The sequence below is a fragment of the Pongo pygmaeus genome, chromosome 1 (genome assembly GCF_028885625.2).
Source record: "Pongo pygmaeus isolate AG05252 chromosome 1, NHGRI_mPonPyg2-v2.0_pri, whole genome shotgun sequence".
Taxonomy (NCBI): Eukaryota; Metazoa; Chordata; class Mammalia; order Primates; family Hominidae; genus Pongo; species Pongo pygmaeus.
In genome coordinates, this window is record NC_072373.2 from 32,978,487 (window position 1) to 33,000,991 (window position 22,505).

The following is a 22,505-nucleotide window of genomic DNA, read 5'->3' on the forward strand; positions in this document are numbered from 1 at the left end:
TGTGTTAAGTGAGCACAAAGTGAGACCCCTCAACCAACCCTGAGCAGGAAGAAGGGTGCCAGGACCAAGCATAATCATTCAGATGCCAAAGCTAAGTAGGAGGTAACCAGGTGAAGAAGAGAACTCAAGGTCTGAAAGGTGTGTCAGTCTAATATGGATAGAGATAACTTAAAATAATTTGACAACTGCCCGGACACAAGACCTGGAAGTTTTCTGAAAACTCTTCTACTTTTTCAAAATCTTATTTCACTGTGTTCTAGAAGGCTGAATGACCTTTCACCTCAGATATTTAACATGATCTCAGTGCCTCAGTTGGACTGTATGGTCATGGAGAGGTAGCCAGTCATCTTACAGACACTGGCTTTGGCTTTGGGCCAGTTGATGATGGGGTGAGTAGAGACTATAGCTGTCCATTCTTCATTTCACCATGGGAATTAAATAGAGTGATTCTGACTTCAGGGCTACCAATTTAGAGCCTTCCATGGACACTACATTTGCTTTACGTTAAAAAAAATTTTTGCACTGATGACTCAATACTCAAGCGGCCTGTAGTGTGTTGCACCACTTCCTCTAAAAGAAATAGCAGGAGAACTAATGAGCCAATAACCTGAATGTTAGTTTTGCAGAATGATTCAGCCACTTTAGTTTCCATCATGAATCTCTCATGAAGGGTGCTGAGGCTCTGGGGAATATATTGTAAATAAGAATTCTATTTTTTATTGAAATAAAGGGGCTTCTTCATTGGAATAAAGCTTGCATTGAATATAATGACATTCAGGCACTTATTCATAGTACACCATTTTGAGCAAAGTTTGAGGTCATTTTAACACCACTGTAACTGCACAATACCTTAGCATGTCTTTTTGGTTGGATGATGACCTTTTCTCTCTTTTCTGGTTGCTTCCTAAGGTGTGTTATAGAAAAGACAGTAGATGGGCGGATTGTGTTCAAACTTACAATATCTGAGAAAGAGACCATGTTTTATTATCGCACAGTAAATGGTTTGCAACCTCCAATAAAAGTAATGACACTGGGGAGAATTCTTGTGAAGAAATGGATTCATCTTAGTGTGCAGGTGAGTAAAATAAAAAATATTTAAAATTTGGTTAAACACAAGGATTTGTCTTCCTTTCTCTTTTAAATGGCATCTACTCACAAAATCTGCAGCAGTATCTTTTAGATTTCAGGTGTGTATAAATGATAACTAAAGAAGAAAAATATTTAAATGACATAATGATGTATCTCTTGATATACTAGCATTTCCTCCCCCAAAATTGCTGTAAAAGCCCTCACAGAAACTTAAAGACAATGCTATCTGTAATTATAATATCCTCAGAAAATTTTTGTTTTATTGGGTTCGTATATTCTGTTTTGTTTAAAAACATGTAAGGGCTCATTTGATGTCTGGTACTAATTTTACTAGTCATGGATGTATTAATACCCCAGCTTGATTTTTACATCTGTCTTTCTCAGATAGCAACTGATGATGTGAGTAAAATTTGTCTGTTGCATTAAAATGGTGACCTTAGAACTAATGAACTTTACACTTGAGGCACTCGAAAGGTGTTATGTTATTATTTTAGTTGTCAACCACAGTTTGTATGAGCCTTAGAAGCTGCTGAAGGCTGAGAGAGCTGTGACACGTCTGGTATTTTCAGTCTCCAGAAGAGAGGCACAGTTCATCCTTTTGTTTTTTCAGGGCACTGGAATGGCCCAATACGGTTAAAGCCACACCTGCCTTTCAAACCAGGTGTATTAGTTCATTGTTGCACTGCTATAAAAAATACCGGAGACTGGGTAATTTATTATAAAGAAAAGAGGTTCAATTGGCTCATGGTTCTGTGGGCTATAGGAAGCGTGATTCTGGCATCTGCTCAGCTTCTGGGGAGACCTTAGAAAACTTACAATCATGGCAGCAGACAAAGGCTGAGCAAGCACTTCATGTGGCCAGAATAGGGAGGAAGAGAGAGAAGGGGAGGTACTTCAGACTTTTAAACAACCAGATCTCATGAGAATTCTATCAGGAGACTAGCACTAGGTGGATGGTGTTAAAGTACTGATGAGAAAACGCCTCCATATTCCAATCACCTCCCATCAGGCCCCACCACCAACACTGGGGATTACAACTGGACATGAGGTTTGGGCAGGGACACAGAGCCAAATCATGTAACTTGGGGTGCTGGGTACCACAGTTTCCAGTATGAGCTCTCATATGAGCATCCATCCTGTGGCTCATGTGAACCTCATTTGAATTAGAGGACATTTACACCCTTGTTCATTTTATAAAAATTATCTTTGATTTCTCACTTTTTTTTTTTTAATTGTGAAGCAGATAATGAGTGTGCGTCCTCAGAGGGTCTTGATAATTGTTTTGGCTTTCAGATACTAAGATACGAGTTTAGCAAATGTGATTGGCAGGGGTCAGAGTTTTCATACAAAACTAGGGTTGAAATGATACACAAAGGGAACGTTATGTCTGATGTCAAGCCTTGTCCATAGGACATGATGGTTTCAGATTCTCAATGCTTATTCTCCATGTGTTCAGTAGTTAACAGATAGAAGACCAATTTGTCCTAGTCTTGAAGTTTCCATTGTCTTGAAGTCTCCATTCTGCCCACTGACCAGTCCTACAGAATTGGGTTTTAATATTAAAAACGCAGAAATATAAACTTTTAAAGACAATGCCATCTTTGCGGAAGATGCCAAATAGATATGTTTGTTGCATATTTTTGTATCAACAATGACAAAAAAAATTCTCTTTACTTGCCTTTATTTTGTGTTATCTATGAAACTATGCCATGTTTTGGCAGGCAGTAGTACATTAAAAGCTTTACAAAGAAAGCTTAAAATCTAAATGCAGAGAGGTAACCATGACTGAATTACTCTCTTGGGAATAAAATGCTCTTAGAGTGCCTACTGAAATCAGCATTATCATTTCAATACATGTCAAATATGAGTCATTTCCTAGTTTAGGCAAAATTTCTTCATAAATCTTTAAATCTTTCTCTTCTTTCAAGAAAAGGTTAAAGTACTTATGATTTAATGAGACTGCTTTATTTCATAACTGTTTGACTATCAAGAGAAAACTTGTCCTTTTCGATTTGTACACTCTTTTATTTATTTTTTTGCATAAGTTTTAAACTATTCCACATTTTATATTAAAACTACAGAACTAGACAGTTAGAAAATGTTAGAAAACCATTCAGATCTGTCATTTAATCATCTGGCACTTATTAAATATTTGAGGGGTATCCAGCATTATGGGAATCTGGATTCATTCAAATGAAAATTAAAGAGCAATTATTTACTCTAAAATGGAGATCTATATAAGGTTCCTTTATATTGGACAACAGTCTGAATATGTTTAAGGTATTATGAAATTTATAAAAATCCATATTATAGATAGTTTTTTGGGGGACAGAGTTTCTCCCTTGTTGTCCAGGCTGGAGTGCAATGGCATGATATTGGCTCACTGCAACCTCCGTCTCCTGAGTTCAAGAGATTATCCTGCCTCAGCCTCCCAAGTAGCTGAGATTACAGGTGCCTACCACCACACTGGCTAATTTTTTGTACTTTTAGTACTGAAGGGGTTTCACCATTGTTGGCCAGGCTGGTCTCGAACTCCTGACCTCAGGTGATCCACCTGCCTTGGCTTCCCAAAGTGTTGGGATTACAGGCGTGAGCCACAGTGCCCAGCCTAGATTTTGAAAAAGGAATGTACTAATTACTCAAAAGTTGTTAAAAGAAATAATGGAGGCCAGGCACAGTGGTTCATGCCTGTAATCCCAGCATTTTGGAAAGTAGAAGTGAATGGATAGCTCGAACCAGGAGTTTGAGGCCAGCCTGGGCAACATGGCAAAACCTCATCTCTACAAAAAAACACCCTAAAAAAAATTAGCCAGGTGTGATGGTGCGTGTCTGTAGACCCAGCTACTCAGGAGGTTGGGGCTAAAGTGGAAAGATCACCTAAGCCTGGAAGTCAAGTCTTCAGTGACCCACGATCATGCCACCGCATTCCAGCCTGGGCGAAAGAGCAAGATCCTGTCTCAAAAAAAAAAAAAAAAAAAAAAAAAGTAACAGGAAGGGCAGGAGATTAGGAGTTGGGAAATCTGATTTAGGTTATGCTACTCTGTAGTCTTAAGAATAAAATTTATAGGAATCCATATGATAGTTGTTTAATAAGGAATGTACTAACTGCTTAAACGTTGTTATAAGAAGTAATGGAAGCTGGGCACAGTGGCTCACACCTATACCCTGCCTGCCTTGACGTCTCACACTGAGTCATTTGACTCAGTTTTCCTGTTTACATAAGAAGATTGAACTAGATGAACAAAATGAGGGCCTTTTGAATTCTTCATAAAAAAGTAAGTGGAGGGTGGGGTGTAGCACAAGTCATTAAAGTATGGCAAGCTGTTGAGTTGTGTAGGGTTATTTAGATAGTAAGTGACAGAGCCAGCCCCATTAACCTTTTTTTCTCTTCTCCCATGCTGCCTGGCATTTTACATAAAAACTTTTTTTTGCTAGATTTTATGGACAAAATACAGAGAAATGTAGATTGTTACTATTCCATTGTATAACTGCAAGAACCTTTGCAGAAAAAATCTTTTAGTATAAAATGTAACTTACTGTTGCATGTTTATATAATGCATCTAAACTCCATTTAATTTGGGGATTAGGGACTTTTATCATGCTGGGCATAGGACAGAACAAATGATTAATAATATTATTTAGTCAAGTTTCAAACTACAAACCTGCACTTTATGTATATGTGTATTTTCACCCATTTTCCAAATTGATGCAAATTGATGAATTTATATAGTGTGTGTGTTTCTGTGCACGTGAAAAAATAAAACATACAACTCTATTCGTGGAATGGCTCAGAAACCAGAATTTTACTTCATTGCTTATAGTGATTTTTTTACTGGTTAGCTTATACCTGGTGGCGTAAAATTAATTAGCAGAGCTCAACTTATGCTTTATCTCAGACAGTTCACTTGTATCAGCTTCCCATCGGTAAAATCAGAATTCTAATTTACCAAAATCAGAAAAAAAATGATTTTAAATAATTAAATCTCTGGGGGAAATGATGTCAGGAAATCCAGACATACCAAAATTGGAAATCGAATTTCCTAAACAAACAAACAAACAAAATGCTCAATATTGCTATGGTAATGAATCTCACAGCTTTTATTCCAAAACTAGCATTTTAAAGTGTCAACCTGTTGGAAAATGATTAGTGTTTAAATTAATATTCATGTATGGACTTGAATCTGACAGGATTGCGAATTGAAATTTTACTTTTGGGTTTAATATATTGGATATTTCAAATTATATCAAGCTAAAATTCATTATGTCATTTTTTATACTAAAACTAGAGAAAAACAATTCATACTTTTTATTATCATATGGGGAACACTGATCATATTAGCAAAATTTTTAAAGCTTAGTTTTCATATTAAATCAGCACATGCTGTAGTTATAAGATTTCCTTTGGTTAGTCTTATAAAAGTTTTGAAATATGTTAAAAAATTTACTTTAGCATTTTGTTATGGATTGGTAGGTAAAACAATTTGGAAATAAGTATATGTGTGTAGTAGCATTTCATTTAAAAGTAAAACTTTAGGGTTTTCTTTGACAATATATTTTGCCTTAAGCAGTTCCACACATTTTATAGCGCAAATAGCATCAAAGAATCATCAGTATAGTCATCCTTCTAGTAATTATGCAGAATTGCAGTAAAACAATTACTACAATTTGAAGCTGATGAAATACTACGGCTGTGGAACCAAGAAGTGATTTGGCACTGGGCTGGTTCACATTTTCTATGCTATTTTGAGGGCTTCTTGATACATTGACAATTCAAGAGCCATAGATGACTCTAGCTACAATAGTGTGAAAAAGAGCAGTTCTAATATGATACAATGAAGAAAAAAATGCATGGGTAAATAAAGTTTTAGGAATCAATAGATGAAGGATAGGAGTTTCATAATAATAGTTCATGAAGTATGCTGTTTTGATTTATGTATTCAATCTAAGAAAGGAAAACTATTGATAGTTCTGGAGGAAAAGAAAATGCAATTTAACCAACATTTGTTAGAATAGATAAACCAAGTCTCTCAATTAATCTCTGAACTGTATGCCCATGTGCACACTTTATAAAGGTGTTTCCATGTTCCTATTGATTGAGGGAACATAAAACATCCATGTCACCTTATGGAAGCCTCCTCATTCAGTTCAGTAAGCTGTATGGCATAGAATTGTCGTAGGAATACCATCCCAGCCCCACTCCCACTCTAAGAGAATCTCAATCCATATTATTTCTTTAATATATCATTGCATTTAGCTCTGACTCTGTGTGTGTGTGTGTATGTGTGTGTAAGTATGCATGCATATGTGTGCTAAATGTTTCTTTGTGCAAAGCGTTCTCTTTATAGCTAGCCAGCTGGGTTAGTTGAATAGTTTTGGGTTATTCAAAATAAATTAAGATCAATAGAATATAATGAAGCTTTTCAGAACAATCAGTTACAAATTATCATAGCTGCTATTAATCACTGATTTATGTGCACTATATTAAACATGTTACATACTTACAGTTATACAATGAAATAGTGACATGCTTGTAACATGTTTAATACAGTGTTAATAATAGTTCTATGCCATTGACTTATATTATCTCCATTACAGAGATTTTAAAAAATTAGCCTTAGGAAATTTAAACTACCTGCCTACATTTATAGTCTCAAGTTTCTCTGACCTTAAACTAAAAATAATAACTTGCCATGAACATGGGTCACTGAGCAGATCTAAATAATAGTTTTTAAAATTCTCCAAACCAAAAAAAAAGGCACAGAAACCCAAAAGAACTGAAAATATATATTTATAATGTAAATGTAATTTTGTATATTTATACATATTTGCACACATTTGTAATATAAATATTTACAATGCTTCAGATATTTACATGATTTATACAAATAATTAAAGTCAATATATTTTTTAACTATACCCCTCATTGATACAAGCAATTTAAATGTACAACAGAATGTAATTTTGTATAGTTCTGCTCATATTTCCATGTTTTATGGCAGTTGCGATAGACTACAATGGCTTAAAGAAAGAATATTTCCCTTAAGCCAGCCTGATCACCTGACTCATGCCATATAGAATCAACCCTTATTACGATAAAATACAAAGAAGTAAGCACTTCCTACTTTATTATGGAAGAGGTAAAACCATCCAAGTAAAAAAGTAATTATTCTCTGTACGTTTTCTGCATGTGATTTTAAAATGCAATATTTAAGCAGAAGGCAAGACTTTAATCCTTAACCATTTAGTAAAAAATTGTGCAACCCTGGGAAAACTATGGAACTCCTCAAAATGTTAGGATACCCATTACAAATTGGAAACAAACAAACTTGACCTATTTAGCTTACACCATAAATTTGAACATGTAAAGAAAATAATGTCTGCTAAAACACTTTATAGCCTATAACTTCCTGCTATGATGGAGTTTACAGTCTATTTAGAGGATAAGCAATCAAATAATTACACCAATAAAAGCAAAATTATAATTGTGCTAAGTGCTACATGATCATATGAAGAATGATTTGGTCAAACCACTGAAGTCAAGAAAGGCTTCCTTGAGTAAATGTTACTGAATATGTATATTAGTTTTCTAGGCCTGTACTAAAAAATTATCACAAACTGGTGGCTTTACACAATAGTTAATTCATTGTTGAAGACTTCTGGAGGCTAGAAGGCTGAAGGCAAGGTGTTAGAAGGGCCATGCTCTTTCTGAAACCTCTAGAATCCTTCCTTGCCTCTTCCAGCATCTGATGTTTGCACAGACACCAGAGTATGTGATTGTGCCACCTCCTGGGATTTGTCTGCCCACAGCGAGACCGGGAACCCAGAAAGGGAAAGAGGAGTGCCCAGTGTAGCCACCACCCACCGCATGAGAAACAGAGCTGGCAGCAATCCTTGACGATCCTTAGCTTGTAGCTACATCACTCCAGCCTCTGCCTCCATTATCATATGGTCCTCTCCTCTGATCGAGTGTGTCTTCTCTTCTTATAAGGACATCAGTCGCACTGGATTAGGATTCTTCCTAATTCAGTAGGGCTCATCTTAACTCAATTACATCCAAAAAGACACTACCCAAATAAGGTCAGAGTCACAGGCACATAGGGTTAGGGCTTCAGCATGAATTTGATGGGACACAGTTCAACTGATAGTAAGATTTATTCAAAAGAATGCATAGGATCCAAGAGAATTGATAAGAACATTCCATAAATGCATAGCAAATAGTGTTAATGCCTTTGTATAAAAAGAAATATGTTACATAGACTAAAAAACCAAAGTGGTTAGAGTGTCGCTGGCGAAGTGGGACATGGTGTGAAATGAGGACAGAACAGTAGGAAGAGGCTATGTGTTAAAGAGAATCACTGGATATGTTAGGGTTTTTTTTTTAAATGGGACTCTATTGAAATGTTTTATGTGAAGGACAGGAGATGGGGGATGAAGGTAAGGAAGGAAAACGTATGACATGCACAGATGACCTTTTCCTAAAGACCACTTTGGCTGCAGTGAAGGAGAATGGTTTGCTTGAAGACAAGTGTGAAGGGTTGTTATGATATTTTCATGGACCAAGTCAGATATAAGTGTTACTTACATCATGAAGACAATAGTGAATATGCAAATGAGTGGTCAGCTTTGAGAGGAGTTTAAGAATTAAATTAAAGGGCTTGTTGATGAAGGAATGTGTAATTTAAGGGAAAGGGAGTTGATGAATCTCAGCTTTCTGGCTTATATAATTGCAGGTACAGTGATTTCTTTTTCTCAAATAGAAAAACTGGAAGAGAATCAGTTTTTGGATATGGAGCACATATGAATTAGATTCCAGTTTAGGGTAATAATTCTCAACTATAGAAATTATTAGCATTATTGAGAAACTTTAAAAAATATTCTGATGCCCATATCCCTTTATGTCTTCATTGGTCTAGGTGGGGCGCAGGCATTATTTCTTTCTTTCTTCCTGCCCCGATGGATTTAAAAAGGGTGTAACAAAAGAAAATATCAGTCTACCATTGATGAGCATTTAGGTTGGTTCCATATCTTTGCTATTGTGAACAGTGCTGCAACAAACATACGTGTGCATGTGTCTTTATGATAGAATGACTCAGATTCCTTTGGGTATATACCCAGGAATGGAATTGCTGGGTATAATGGTAGTTCTGTTTTTTTGGTCTTTGAGAAATTGTCACACTGTTTGCCATAATGGTTGAAGTAATTTACACTCCCAACATCAGCGTATTAAGCATTCCTTTTTCTCTGCAACCTCACTAGCACTGTTGTTTCTTGACTTTTTAATAATAGACATTCAGACATTCTGACAGATGTGAGATGGTATCTTTCACTGTGGTTTTGATTGACATTTCTCCAATGATCAGTGATCATATGCTTGTTGGCCACAAGTGTGTCTTCTTTTGAAAATGGTCTGTTTATGTCCTTTGCCCACTTTTTAATAGGGTTGTTTGTTTTTTTCTTGTAGATTTGTTGAAGTTTGTTATAGAGGCCAAGTATCAGACCTTTGTCAGATGTATAGTTTGCAAAACTTTTCTCTCATTTTATAGCTTATCTGTTCACTCCATTGATAGTTCATTTTATTGTGCAGAAGCTCTTTAATTTGATCCCATTTGTCATTGCTTTTGGCATCTTTGTCATGAAATCTTTGCCTGTTCCTATTTCCTATGTCCAGAATGCTATTGCCTAGATTGTCTTTCAGGCTTTTAGTTTTGGGTTTTACATTTAAGTCTTTATTCCAACTTGAGTTGATTTTTATATATGGTATAAGAAAGGGGTCCAGTTTCAGTCTTCTGCAAATGGCTAGCCAGTTATACCAACATTTATTGAATAGGGAGTCCTTTCCCCATTGCTTGTTTTTGTCAGCTTTCTCAAAGTTCAGATGGTGGTAGGTGTGGTGGCCTTATTTCTGGGCTCTCTACTCTTTTTCTTTGGTCTATGTGTCTGTTTTTGTACCAGATTCATGCTGTTTTGGTTACTGTAGCCTTGTAGTATAGTTTGCAGTCAAGTAATGTGATGCCTCCAGGTTTGTTATTTTTGTGTAGGATTCTCTGTCTATTTGGGCTCATTTTTGGTTTTATATGAATTTTAAAATATGTTTTTCTAGTTATTCCAAGAATGTCATTGTTTGTTTGATAGAAATAGCATTGAATCTGTAAATTGCTTTGGGCAGTATGGCCATTTTAACGATATTGGTCCTTCCTATTCATGAGCGTGGAATGTCACACAAACCAATGATATTTGTTTGTGTCATCTCTGATTTATTTGAGCAGTGCTTTGCAGTTCTCATTGTACAGATATTTACCCTCCCTGGTTAACTGTATTTCTGGTATTTTATTCTTTTTGTGGCGATTGTTTCACCTGCTTCTAATCAAATCTATTTAGTAGCTGTTATTAATTAGTATACAGCAGTACTCTGTTATCCTTGGCTTTGCTTTCTGTTGTTTGTTACCCACAGTTGAACACAGTCTGAAAATATCAAATGGAAAATTTCAGAAGTAAACAATTCATAAGTTTTAAATTGGGTGCTATTCTGTGTAGTGTGATGACATGTCAGGTGGTCACCGTACCTCCTGCCTGGGAGGTGAAGCATCCCTTTGTCCAGCAGCTTCTCCTTATTGTCTATGCTCCTAGCCCTTCAGTCACATAGTAGCTCTCTTAGTAATCAGATCAGCTGTTGCTGTATCACAGTTGTCACTTGTGTTCGAGGAAACTGTATTTCACTTCTTAATGGCCCCAAAGTGTAATAATAGTAATGCTGGCAATTTGGCTATGCCAAGAAGCCATAAAGTCCCTCTTTTAAGTGAAAAGGTAAACACTCTCAACTTAACAAATGAAAGAAAAAAGATCATATGCTGAAATTACTAAGAACTTCAGTGTAAGAATGTATCTTCTGTCCATGAAATTCTGAACAATGTATTGTTATAATTGTTCTATTTTGATAGTTATTGTTAATCTCTTACTGGGTCTAATTTTTAAAAATTAAACTTTATCTTAGGTATGTATGTATAGGAAAAAACATAGCATATATAGGATTCAGTAATATCCACGGTTTCAGGCATCCACTGGGAGTCTTGCAACATATTCTCAATGGATAAAGGGGGACTACTGTATGCGCAATATATGTATACACTTAAAAAGGGTTTTGTTTAGCTAGTGCGTGTAAGAAGATTATCACAAGTCACACTGTAGTGTTTGCCTTTTGCCAGTCTGAATGTTATCATCAGTCTACTATTTTACAGCAAAGATTTAAGTTCAGTGAAAACTTCCCTATGGAAACACTTCCAATCAAGACCTACAGCAAGCCATGAATAAATTAACATTTAAACTTGAAAACTGATATTTGAAGAATTAGCAATTAATAATTTCTGCTAGAAAATGGTGGTTTCTCAGCCAATAGCTATAAAGTGTATAATATATGTAAAAGGAAATATATACAAATATCATATTGGACATATATTACATATACTACTAAAATTGAAAATTGCTATAAATAGAAGACTATGTTCCAATGTCCACTGATTTTTTTTTTTAACAATCTCTAGTCTGAAAATGCCACTATGGTAATTCTGTCAAATTTGTAATGGTTGGAATTTGATGGTAGTGCTTTTGAAAACCTGTATTATGTAATGGAATTGTCATTTATATTATATCATTTTCACCTAAAAGCCAAATACAGTAAGACTTAAAATATTTTTGCTTTTTTTGTGGATAGTCATTTTTGTGCCCAAAGGGCTAACTGATACCTTCAGTTATACATGAACAATTCCCACTAACGTCAGGAAGAACAGTGTGCATATAACCTAGGGCAGAATTTGGCCTATGGAATGTATCACTCAGTAATGGAATGGAGAATATGACTTTATTTAAACATGGACTTGAGTAGTTTTATTTTTCCTTACTGTTTCCCTTGGCATTTCTTTCTCTAAAGTGCAACATTCAAAAGTATTCTATGCAGCTGTAGTGTCCTGGATGCATAATAAGGGCATATGTTCAAGGCAAGTTTAAATATCCACATAAGCCAAAGACAGAATAATTAACATTAAAAAAATTAAGACAACATTTCCAAGAATGAAAGGCTTTAATAGATTAGCTAATTTTAGAATTACTTAACAACAACCGTGAAAAATTATTAGTATTATAAATATGTATATATAAATATATGTAATGTCTTATGTTAGCAATTTCATTCTGCCCTCTAATGATCACATGACATACTTCTGAAAAAAGTCAGTGTGTTCTAGAAGGACAAAAAAATAATTGGTTCATTTTTGCTTATACTTAGTTTTCAATTGTTTTCAACCTGGGGTGGGAGGAAGGGAAGGAAAGAGGGAAGGACAAAAGAGAGCAAGAAAAGAAGGAAGGAGGAGAGGAAGGAGAGATGGAAGTCATGTGACATAGCTAGGGATTTGGGGCAAAATTCAAGACCCATGTTTTCCTTGATGCAAAGCCAAGGAACCTGAGGGGGAGAGTCAGCCCATGCCAATTTCACTGTGGTAGAGGTGACCAAGAAAGTTTACATTATGGATGTATAGTAGGTAATTTTAGGTTGTTTTTGTCTGGGATATAAACCCCTTGTGTTATTCCAGTTATTTGGCCAAAATGTTCCATGCAACAATTTTGGAGTGCTAGCACTTTAGGGAATTTATAAAAAGGGGTTGTGTTCAGTGTTTGGGTTGAATACAAGTTAGGTAGAAAAGGACAATCAAAGGAATTAGCTGCAAATGAGATGAAATCTATGGGAACATATATTGAGAAAACTGGTGACCATTATAATTTAATCCTCTGAAATACCTGCAACAGTCTGAGAACAAGGCAGGTGGCAAGATGCATTTATAAATATTAAAGAAACACAAGACCCCATACATTTTGAAAACTGGGGAGTACCGAACTTGGAGAGGTCTAGTATAGGTAGTGCTTGTTGGTTTGCATATTTTTAAAACCACTTTACTGAGGTCTGATTGACATAGAAAAGTCTGTCCATGTTGCATGTATGCAACTTAATGAGTCTAAAGATAAATATATGCCCATGAAAGTATCACCATAATCTGTGGCATAAACATATCCACCTATTTGTTTATTTTTAATTAAACTTTTTTTTGAGATAATTGTAGGTTCACAGGCACTTGTGAGAAATAATACAGAAATCCCATGTACGCTTTACTCATTTGTTCTCATCAGTAACACCTTTTATAACTATGGTGCAATATTACAACCAGGATATGGACATTAATATAACCAATATTATTCACATTTCCCGTTTTTCATATATTCCTATGTGTATATGTTTAGATCCATATGATTTTATTAAAATTTTATCCACCACAGTCGAGTTGCAGAAAAGTTCCATCCCTACAAGGACACCTCAAGCTGCCTTTTTATAACCACGCCCACTGTTTCCCTTCCCCTACTGCTGCCACAGGTGTCCCTAACTTCTGGCAACCACTCACTTGTACTCTATTTCTAAAATTTCGTCTTTTCAAAATGTTGTATACATGGCATCACACAATATGTACTCTTTGGGGATTGTTTCTTTTTTACTCAACGTAATTCCGTGGGAATTCATTCAAGTTGTTAAGGGCATTGATAGTCCACCTTATTGCAGCATAGCATTCCATGGTATGTGGGTACCATGGTTTGTTTAACCCTTCTCCCATTGAAGGACATCTAGGTTCTTTTCAGTTTTGGGTTGTAACAAATAAAGTTAAAGCATTCGTGTGGATGTTTTTGTTAACATACATATTCGTTTCTCTGGAATAAATGCTCAAGAGTGCAAGAGCGTATGGCAGCTACATGTGTAGTGTTTTAAGAAACATTTCCAGAGTGGCTGTGCCATTTTAGAATCCCACCGGTGATGTATGAGTGCTCCAGATTGTGCACACCTTTTGTAGCATTTAAAATAAATGCTACATTTATTTTTACTATTTAAAATGAAATTTTAGCCATTCTGATAGATAATATATCACAGTGGTTTTATTTTGCATTTCTTTAATGACTAATGGTGTTCAGCATATTTTTGTGTGCTTATTTACCATTCATATGTCCTATTCGGTGGTGTCTCCCCATGTCTTCTGCCCATTTTCTAATTTGATTGCTTATTTGTAGCTTGCTGTTTTTATTCTTTTTACAGGGTTTTGCTGAGATTGATTAGGTCCAATTTATCAGTCTTTCCTCTTATGTATTGTGTTTTCCATGTCAAGTCTATGAAGGCTTGCCTAACCCTAAATCCAGAATATTTTTTCTAAAAGGTTTTTTTATTTTATATTGCTAAATTTAATTATGTGTTTCAGGCCAGGCATGGTGGCTCATGCCTGTAATCCCCACAGTTCAGGATGTCGAGGTGGGTGAATTGCTTGAGCCCAGGACTTCGAGACCAGCCTGGGTACGTTGTCTTTACAAAACATTAGCTGGGCATGGTGTTGTGTGCCTGTAGTTCCACCTATGGGGGAGGCTGAGGTGGGAGAATCAGTTGAGCTCTGGAGTTTGAGACCAGCCTGGGCAACTTGGTGAAACCTCATCTCTACTAGAAATACAAAAACAATTAGCCAGGCATAGTGGAGTGCACCTGTAGTCCCAACTGCTCAGGAGCTGAGGTAGGAAGATCACCTGACCCCAGGAAGTTGAGGCTGCTGTGAGCAGAGATCATGCCACTGCACTCCAGCCTGGGCAACAGAGTGAGACCCTGTCTTTAAAAAAAAAATAAGCCTATGTTTCACTTTGAGTTAATATTTTTTTAAGATGTGAGATTTGGTTTTGGCCAGTGGATTTCCAAATAGCCCTTAGTTGAAAAGGCTATATCCTTCCTTCACTGAATTGCTTTTGCACATTTGTCAAAAATTAGTAGAAGACATTTATATTGATTTATTTCAGAATTCTATGTGTATCCTTCCACCAATACCACATGTTCTTGAGTACTGCGAGCCATAATATCTTGTAGAGTGACTCCTTCTACTTTATCCTGCTATTTCAATTACAAAAAATAAAAAACCTTTTAGGGCCTATGATTTTCCATATAAATATCACAATAAGCTTGTTGACATTTTCAAAATATCTTGTTTAGATTTTGATAGGAATTGCATTATATCTATAGGTGAATTTGGAGTGATTTGAAATCTTTTACTATGTTGAGTCCTCTAATATATAAACATGGTGTAAGTATCACCATTTAGGTCTTCTTTTATTGGCATTTTGTAATTTTTAGCACATACATTGTATTAGTCTGTTCTCACCCTGCTATAAAGATACTACCAGAGACTGGGTAATTTATAAAGGAAAGAGGTTTAATTGACTTAGTTCCACATGGCTGGGGAGGCCTCAGGAAACTTACAATCATGGCGGAAGATGAAGGGAAAGCAAGGACCTTCTTCACGTGGCGTCAGGAGAGAGAAGAGTGAGGTGTGAAGGGGAAAGAGCCCCTTATTAAGCCATCAGATTTCGTGAGAACTCACTCACTATCATGAGAACAGCATGTGGGAAACCACCCCCATGATTTAATCACCTCCCACCAGGTCTCTCCCTAGACACATGGGGATTATGGGGATTATACAGTTCAAGATGATATTTGGGTGGGGACACAGCCAAACCATATCATACATCCTCCACCTGTCTTGTTGAGCTTACACATAAAGTGTTTCATTTTCTTTTTAGTGATTGTAATTGGTTTTGTGTTTTAAATTTTGGCTTCTGCATGATTATTGTTGGTATATAGCAACGTTATGGATTTTCTAGGTTGATCTTGTATTTCAAAACTCTGCTGAACTCACATTTATAGTAGTTCTGGAAATTCTTTATTTGTTGGAATTTTCTCTGTAGACAATCATGACATCTGAATTTGGAGCAGTTTTATTAATCTTTCCAATATGTAGTTTTTATTTCTTTTTCCTTATTGCAGTGACTAGAATTTTTAGTAGTGTGTTGAATAAGAAAGGTAAGAGCAGAGATTCTTGCTCTTCTTGTTCCTAATCTTAGGAAAAAAAAGAGTTCAACCTTTCACCATTAAGTATGATGTTAGCTGTAGATTGTTTGGGTAAGTGTTCTTTATCAAGTTAATGAAGTTCTCCCTATTCCTAATTTCCTGGAGTTTTGAGTGTTGAATATTGTCACAGGGCATTTTCTGATTCAATTGATATGATTATATGATTTTTCTTCTTTAGTCTATTAATGTGGTTGATTACACTGATTGATTTTCAATTGTTGAACCAACCTTACATACCTGGAATACATCCTACTTGGTCATAATATACAATTATAGTATATATAGTATACAATTCCTTTTATATATTGCTGAATTGATTTGCTCTTCTTTCTCTAGTTTCTTGAGGTAGAAGCTTAATGTTTTAAGATTCTTCCTCTTTGTAATATAAGTATTAGATTTAGCTTAGTGTTATAATTTAATGTGTAATTTAATTTAGTATTTAATTTAGTTTAGTTCAATAAATTTCCCCTTCCAAGCTGCTTTAGCAGCATCTTACATATTTTATTATGTTATATGGTTGACTCTTGAACAACATGAGGGCTTGGGGTATTGACTCCCGACGGAGTTAAAAATTTGCATTTAACTTTTGACCACCCCAAAATGTAACTGCTAATAGCCTACTGTTGAATGGAAGCCTTACCAATAAGATAAATGGTCCATTAACACATATTTTGCATGTTATATGTTTTACATGCTGTATTCTTATAATTAAATAGAGAAAGAAAACATTAAGATAATTATAAGGAAGATAAATATATGTTTGCTATTCATTAAGTGGGAATGGATCATTATATAAGTCTTCATACTCATTATCTTCACATCGATTATGCTGAGGAGGAGGAGAAAGAAGGGTTGGCCTTGTCTCAGGTGGCAAAGGCAGAAGAAAATTTGTGTATAAGTGAATCTCTGTAGTTCAAACCTGTGTTGTTCAAAGGTCGACTATATTTTCATTTGCATTCAGTTCTATGTTTTTAAAATTTCCTTTGAGGTTTTCAAAATTTTCTTTTACAACTTTCTTTTTGACTCATGAATTATGTAGAGATGTGTTGTTTAGTTTCAAATAATTTGGAGATTTTAAATACTATAATTCTGTTATTGATTTCAAATTTGTATCAATTTGAATCAGAGAACACATTCAGTGTGAGTTCAGTTCTTTAACATTTGTTCAGGATTTTTTAACGGGCCAGAATGTAGTCTATCTTGGTGAAAGTTTCATGAGTATTTGAAATTAATGTACATAGTTTGTTTTGTGTTTACACACGCACACACACACATGCATACACATATAAATCTTCTGTTATCTTTTTATTTCTATTTAAAGAACTTCTTTTAGTCATTATTTAAGAGTAGGTGTGAAGAAAACCAATTCTCTTATAAATAACTAAGTACATCTACTTTGTATACTTTTCTTGAGTGATTCTATATTGTAATGATGTCCTTTTTACTAGTTCTATCAATTGCTGAGAGTTTGCTGTTGACGTCCCTGATTTAACTGTGGGCTTATCTATTTCTCCTTTCAGCTGTATCAGTCTTGCTTCATGCATGTTAAAGTTCTATTGTTAGGTGCATACATATTTAGGATCATTAGGTCTTTCTAGTGGAGATATCATTTTATCATTATGTAATGTCCCTCTTAACCTCTAGATATTTGGTTTGTTCTGAAGTCTATGCTATTTGATAGTAACATAGTTATTCCTTTTTTCTTTTGATTAATGTTTGCAGATATATTTTTCTAATTATTAATTTCAACTGACCTGTGTTGATGTCCATGAAGTGAATTTTGTACAGATAGCATATTTTTGGATACTTTTAAAAAAAATTAAGTTTATATTCTAATACACTCTGCTAATCTCTGTCATTTATTTGTATGTTTAGACCATTTACATCTGAGATTCTTACTGATATGCTAGCCTTATGTGTGCAATTTTATTTTTTCTATTTCTTGTCTGTTTTGGATCTCTGCATTTCTCTTTTCTCACCTTGCTGTAGGTTACGTGAACACATTTTAGGATTGTGTCTTGGTGTTTTAACAGCATTTTGGGTATATCTTTTTTGTATAATGTTTTTAGTGGCTCTAGGTATTAAAGTATATGTAAATCACTTATCTACTGACATGGACATATTATTACTTCCATTAAAGTGTACTTTTATTTCCGCTTAGGTCCTTTACTCATTCTACGTTTTCAATATAATTGTCTTAAGTGTTTCCCCTACATACAATGAGCACCACATTACACAGAGTTGTAATTTTTGCTTCAACCGTGAAATATTTTTTAACAAACTAATAAGAGGGAAAGTCTAACTTATTTACCCCAATTTTATTCATTCTGATATTCTTATTTTCTTTGTAAGTTCTGAAGCTTTTATTATCATTTTGTTTCTATTTAAAGAACGTCCTTTAGTCATCCTTTAAGAATGGGTTTGATGAAAACAAATACTCTTATTTTTCACTCATCTGAGAGTGTCTTGATTTTTCCTTCATTCTGAAAGGATATTTTTGCTGGATATAAAATTTATGATTGACAGTTAATTGCTTTCATTACTTGATAAATATTGTGCCACTCCTTCTGGCTTCCAATTTTTCAGATGAGAAATCTGTTGTCATTTGAACTGGTATTTACTTATAAGTTTTACATCATTCCTCTGGCTGCTTTCAAGGTTTTCTCTTTGCTTGTTTTGTATTTAGCAGTTTAATAGTGAAAGCCCTAGCATGAATTTCCTTTGTTTTATCCTGTTGTTTGAGATTTGCTCAGCTTCTTGCATGTGTCTGTTAATGTCTTTTGCCATATTTTCAGTATTTTCAGACATTCTTTCTTGAATACATTTTCACTGCCATTCTCTCTTCTTATTCTAGGATTCCAGTTATACAAATATTAACTCTTTTGTTTTTAACTCACTGGTTCTTTAAGCTCTCTTCATGTTTTTTTTTCCTTTTAATCTCTCTTTTCTTATTTGTTCAAATTAGGTAAATTCTTTTGATTTCCTTCAGGTTCAGGAATTCTATTCCTGTCATCTTCATGTTACCCTTGAACCCATATAGCAAGTTTGAGTTTGTTTCAATGGTTGTATGTTTCAGTTATTTAGTTTCCATTTGGATCTTTTTTATATATACATAACTTCTATTTCTGTGCTGGGATTTCTCTCATTTTTTTTTCTTGCTTGAAAGAATTCACAATTGCTTGTTGATGCATTTTTATGGTATCTGGTTTAAAATCCTTCCCTGATAATTCCAACATCTGATTCATATCACTGATGGCATCTGTTGATTTTCTTTTTTCATTCAAGTTGTGATTTTGCTGGTTCTTAGTATGACAAGTGATTTTTATTATATCCTGGATGTTTTGGGTATTGTAGTATGAGACTCTGGATCCAAATTCATCTTCTTTTTTTTATTCAGAAGCTGTCCTTACATTGAGGTGTGCACAGAGGCCTGGTGGGTGTGTATGTTCATTCATCACCCCGTTGTCCCCGCCAACATCATCCAGCAGAAGTGGAGCACTGACTCACACTGCAGCAGATGGGTAGGGTGAAACTTCAGCTTCCCTGCTGGCCCTTTCCCAGTGAAAGTGGGCCGCCTATTGCTGCTGCCTTGTTGCCCGTCGTGGTGACATATTCTTAACTCCCCACTGAGCCATGGAAGGGAAAAACTCATTGCTTGTTCACATTACTTTGCTGCTGCAGGGTAGGGGTGGAAGCTGAGCTTCCTGCTGGTCTCTGTGACACCAGGGGAGGTGGGGAATGGAGTGTCAAGTAACCCTCCTCCTATCACCTTATTCTGCCTCATTGATGCCAGGTGTGAGAGAAGGTTCTGCTTCCCACTGGGTCCAATTCACAAGGAAGGGAAGAGGGATGTAGAGTATTGATTGGCCCTAACACCTAGCACACAGTCTCACTAATACCACTGGGAATGGGGGCTCAGCTCCCCATTAGGCCCTGCTCACTTAGTGAGGGTGGGGTGGGAACAGAATAGAGACTAACCCTGATACACACCACCTCATGTGATCTTGTGCTGTGAAGAGAGTGGAGAGGTTCGTTCCCTCCTTGGTCCCACTGACACCAGAGGTTGGAGTAAAGTAAAGTGCTGATGAGCCCTGACTCTTGTGTCCTTGTTTAGTCTTGTTAATATTGGGTGGGTGGTTGAGCTTCATCTCCTGACTGGGGCCCTGCCAGAGCTGGGGGTAATGTAACATGCTGACTAGTCCTGCCTTGCACCACTTCACTAAGCCTTGCTGCTACCAGGTGGGGGTGGTATAGATGGTTTAGCTACTTGCTGGGCTGAGGTGACACAAACTTGGTAAAGAGTTGGAGCATGGCTGACTCCTTTCAGACAGGGGATGAAGGATCAGCCCCCTGCTCACTCTGCCAATACTATTTAGGAAAGAGCATCAGAGTGGCACAACTTCCAATGAGCAGAGGACAGAAAATAAGCTCCTTATTCGGTCTCATCAAAACCACCCCTACCTACAGTTAAATTAGACAGCTGCCTGTTTCAACAAGTGGAGAATGGAAGATCAGCTCTCTGTTTGGTTTATTGGAACCACCAGGCAGTGGGGATTGGAACACTGACTGCTTCTGCCAGTGGGAATAGAAGATTAGCTGCCTCTTGGCCCTGTCAACACCACTGTGAAAGGGAATCAAAAACTACTGCTTAGTTCTATTGGGTGAGAGGGTGGGGTGAAAGATTAGCTCCCTGATGAGCTCAGCTGCTGGAACTATGAATGTGTGTGAGTGTGTGTGGGGAGAGTGTGTTTGTGTGTGTGGGTGTGCGTGTGTTTGGTTTTTCCACTGGAGTTTGGCTAAAGTACGACAGGTACTTTTTGCTAAAAAGGTTTTCTCTTGTAGGCCAACATTTTCCTGATTTTCTGTCTAGGAAAGTAAGCCTTTCCTTGGAGCTTATTTTGTCTGTGCCTGTTGGTGGTTCTAGGTTCGATGTTTCTGGATATTAAAACAACAGAAACTAGGGAATTTGCCATGTTGTTCCTCAAGTCCTCAGATGCCTAAATTTTTTTTTTCTTCTACCTACTTCGCAAAGTCATCTTACACTTATTTGTTTTGTTATGTTCAGGGCTTTTTAATTATAGAAAGAGGAACTGAGAGGAACAAGGCTGCTCCATCTTTGTCAGGATCAGAAGTCATGTAGTGTTTTAAAAAGGACTTTGTCTACCATTTTAAAACAGCTGTTGGCTACAAGCTCCTTGTTATATTTAAAGTATATTGGCTAAAATTGTGGGAGGTAAGGAAAATTCTTAGTAAAGTACAATGACATGGTGAAAAGAGAGAGAAGATATGCTTGTCAGATATTGCAAAGTCTATTCTGATCAAGCTAGACGTGGTCTGTATTAGTCAGGGTTCTCCAGAAGAAAAGAACCAATAGGAGGTGCATGTCTGTGTGTGTATGAAAAGGAATGTATTAGGGAGAATTGGCTCACATCATTATAAAGGCAATGTCCCACGACAGGCTGACAGCAAGCTATAGAATGATAGAAGCCAGTAGTATGTCTCCCAAGGAAGGTGGTACTATGTCTCAGTCCAAGTCCCAAAGCCTCAAAACCAGGGAAGCTGACAGTGCATCCCATAGTCTAAGTCTGAAAGCCTGAGAACCCCCAGATCCCCCAGAGACCACTGCTGCAAGTCTCAGGGTCCAAAGGCTAAAGAACCTAGAGTCTGATGTCTAAAGGCAGGAGGAAGAAAGGGCATTCTGCACTGGAAGAGAAAGAGAGAGGCAGCTCACAAAGCAAGAAAAGCCTGCAAGCTGAATGTCCCCCTTCTTCTGTCTGCTTTGCTGTAAACACACCTGCAGCTGATTGGATGGTACCCACCTACATTGAGCGTAGGTCTTTCTCTCAGTCCACTGGCTTATATGTTAATCTCCTCTGGAAACACCGCAACAGATACATCAAGAAACAGTGCTTTACCAGCCATCTAGGTATCCCTCAATCCAGTCAAGTTAATATTAGCCATCACATGGCCTATTCACAATTAAAAAATTTAGCATAAATTGCAGCAGTGGTCAGGTGTATTGGCAAGTTGTAAAGTGCCTATGAGAAACCTAATACACAAGCATTTGCAGATTCCCTTAACACTTTTCAGCAAATATTTTGTTACAATTGAAATTAAAAGGCAGTTTGAAATTGTTCCTCTACTAAATGTCACACTGGATATGAATAAAATAACTAGATAGACTAACAAGGTACGTACTTTATTGCCTGTGATTATTGCAACTACCACTGCTGGTGGAGAGCCATTCTTCTCAGGTGCACAAATAGATTAATTCTCAATCAGGAATATAGATTTGATACAAGGAAAGCATTTCATTTGGCATTAGTGTGTCAACATTTCAGCTAATTTGCCTAACCACAAATACTTCAGGGGGAAGAGAAATTGCTAGTGCTTTATATAAAACATGGGGTGGAGCTTGGGGAGATAATACAATTTCTACTTTTTTACA

At 36.3% G+C, this 22,505-nt stretch overlaps 1 protein-coding gene across 1 annotated transcript in view; it reads left to right on the forward strand.

Annotated features, from left to right (window-relative positions):
- The window catches only part of USH2A (usherin), a 793,063-nt gene that overhangs the window by 2,938 nt on the left and 767,620 nt on the right, over positions 1-22,505 (forward strand). Inside the window, exon 2 of the mRNA XM_054484303.2 lies at positions 910-1,075. Coding sequence (XP_054340278.1) covers positions 910-1,075 — 166 coding nt within the window. The remainder of the gene's footprint in view (positions 1-909; positions 1,076-22,505) is intronic.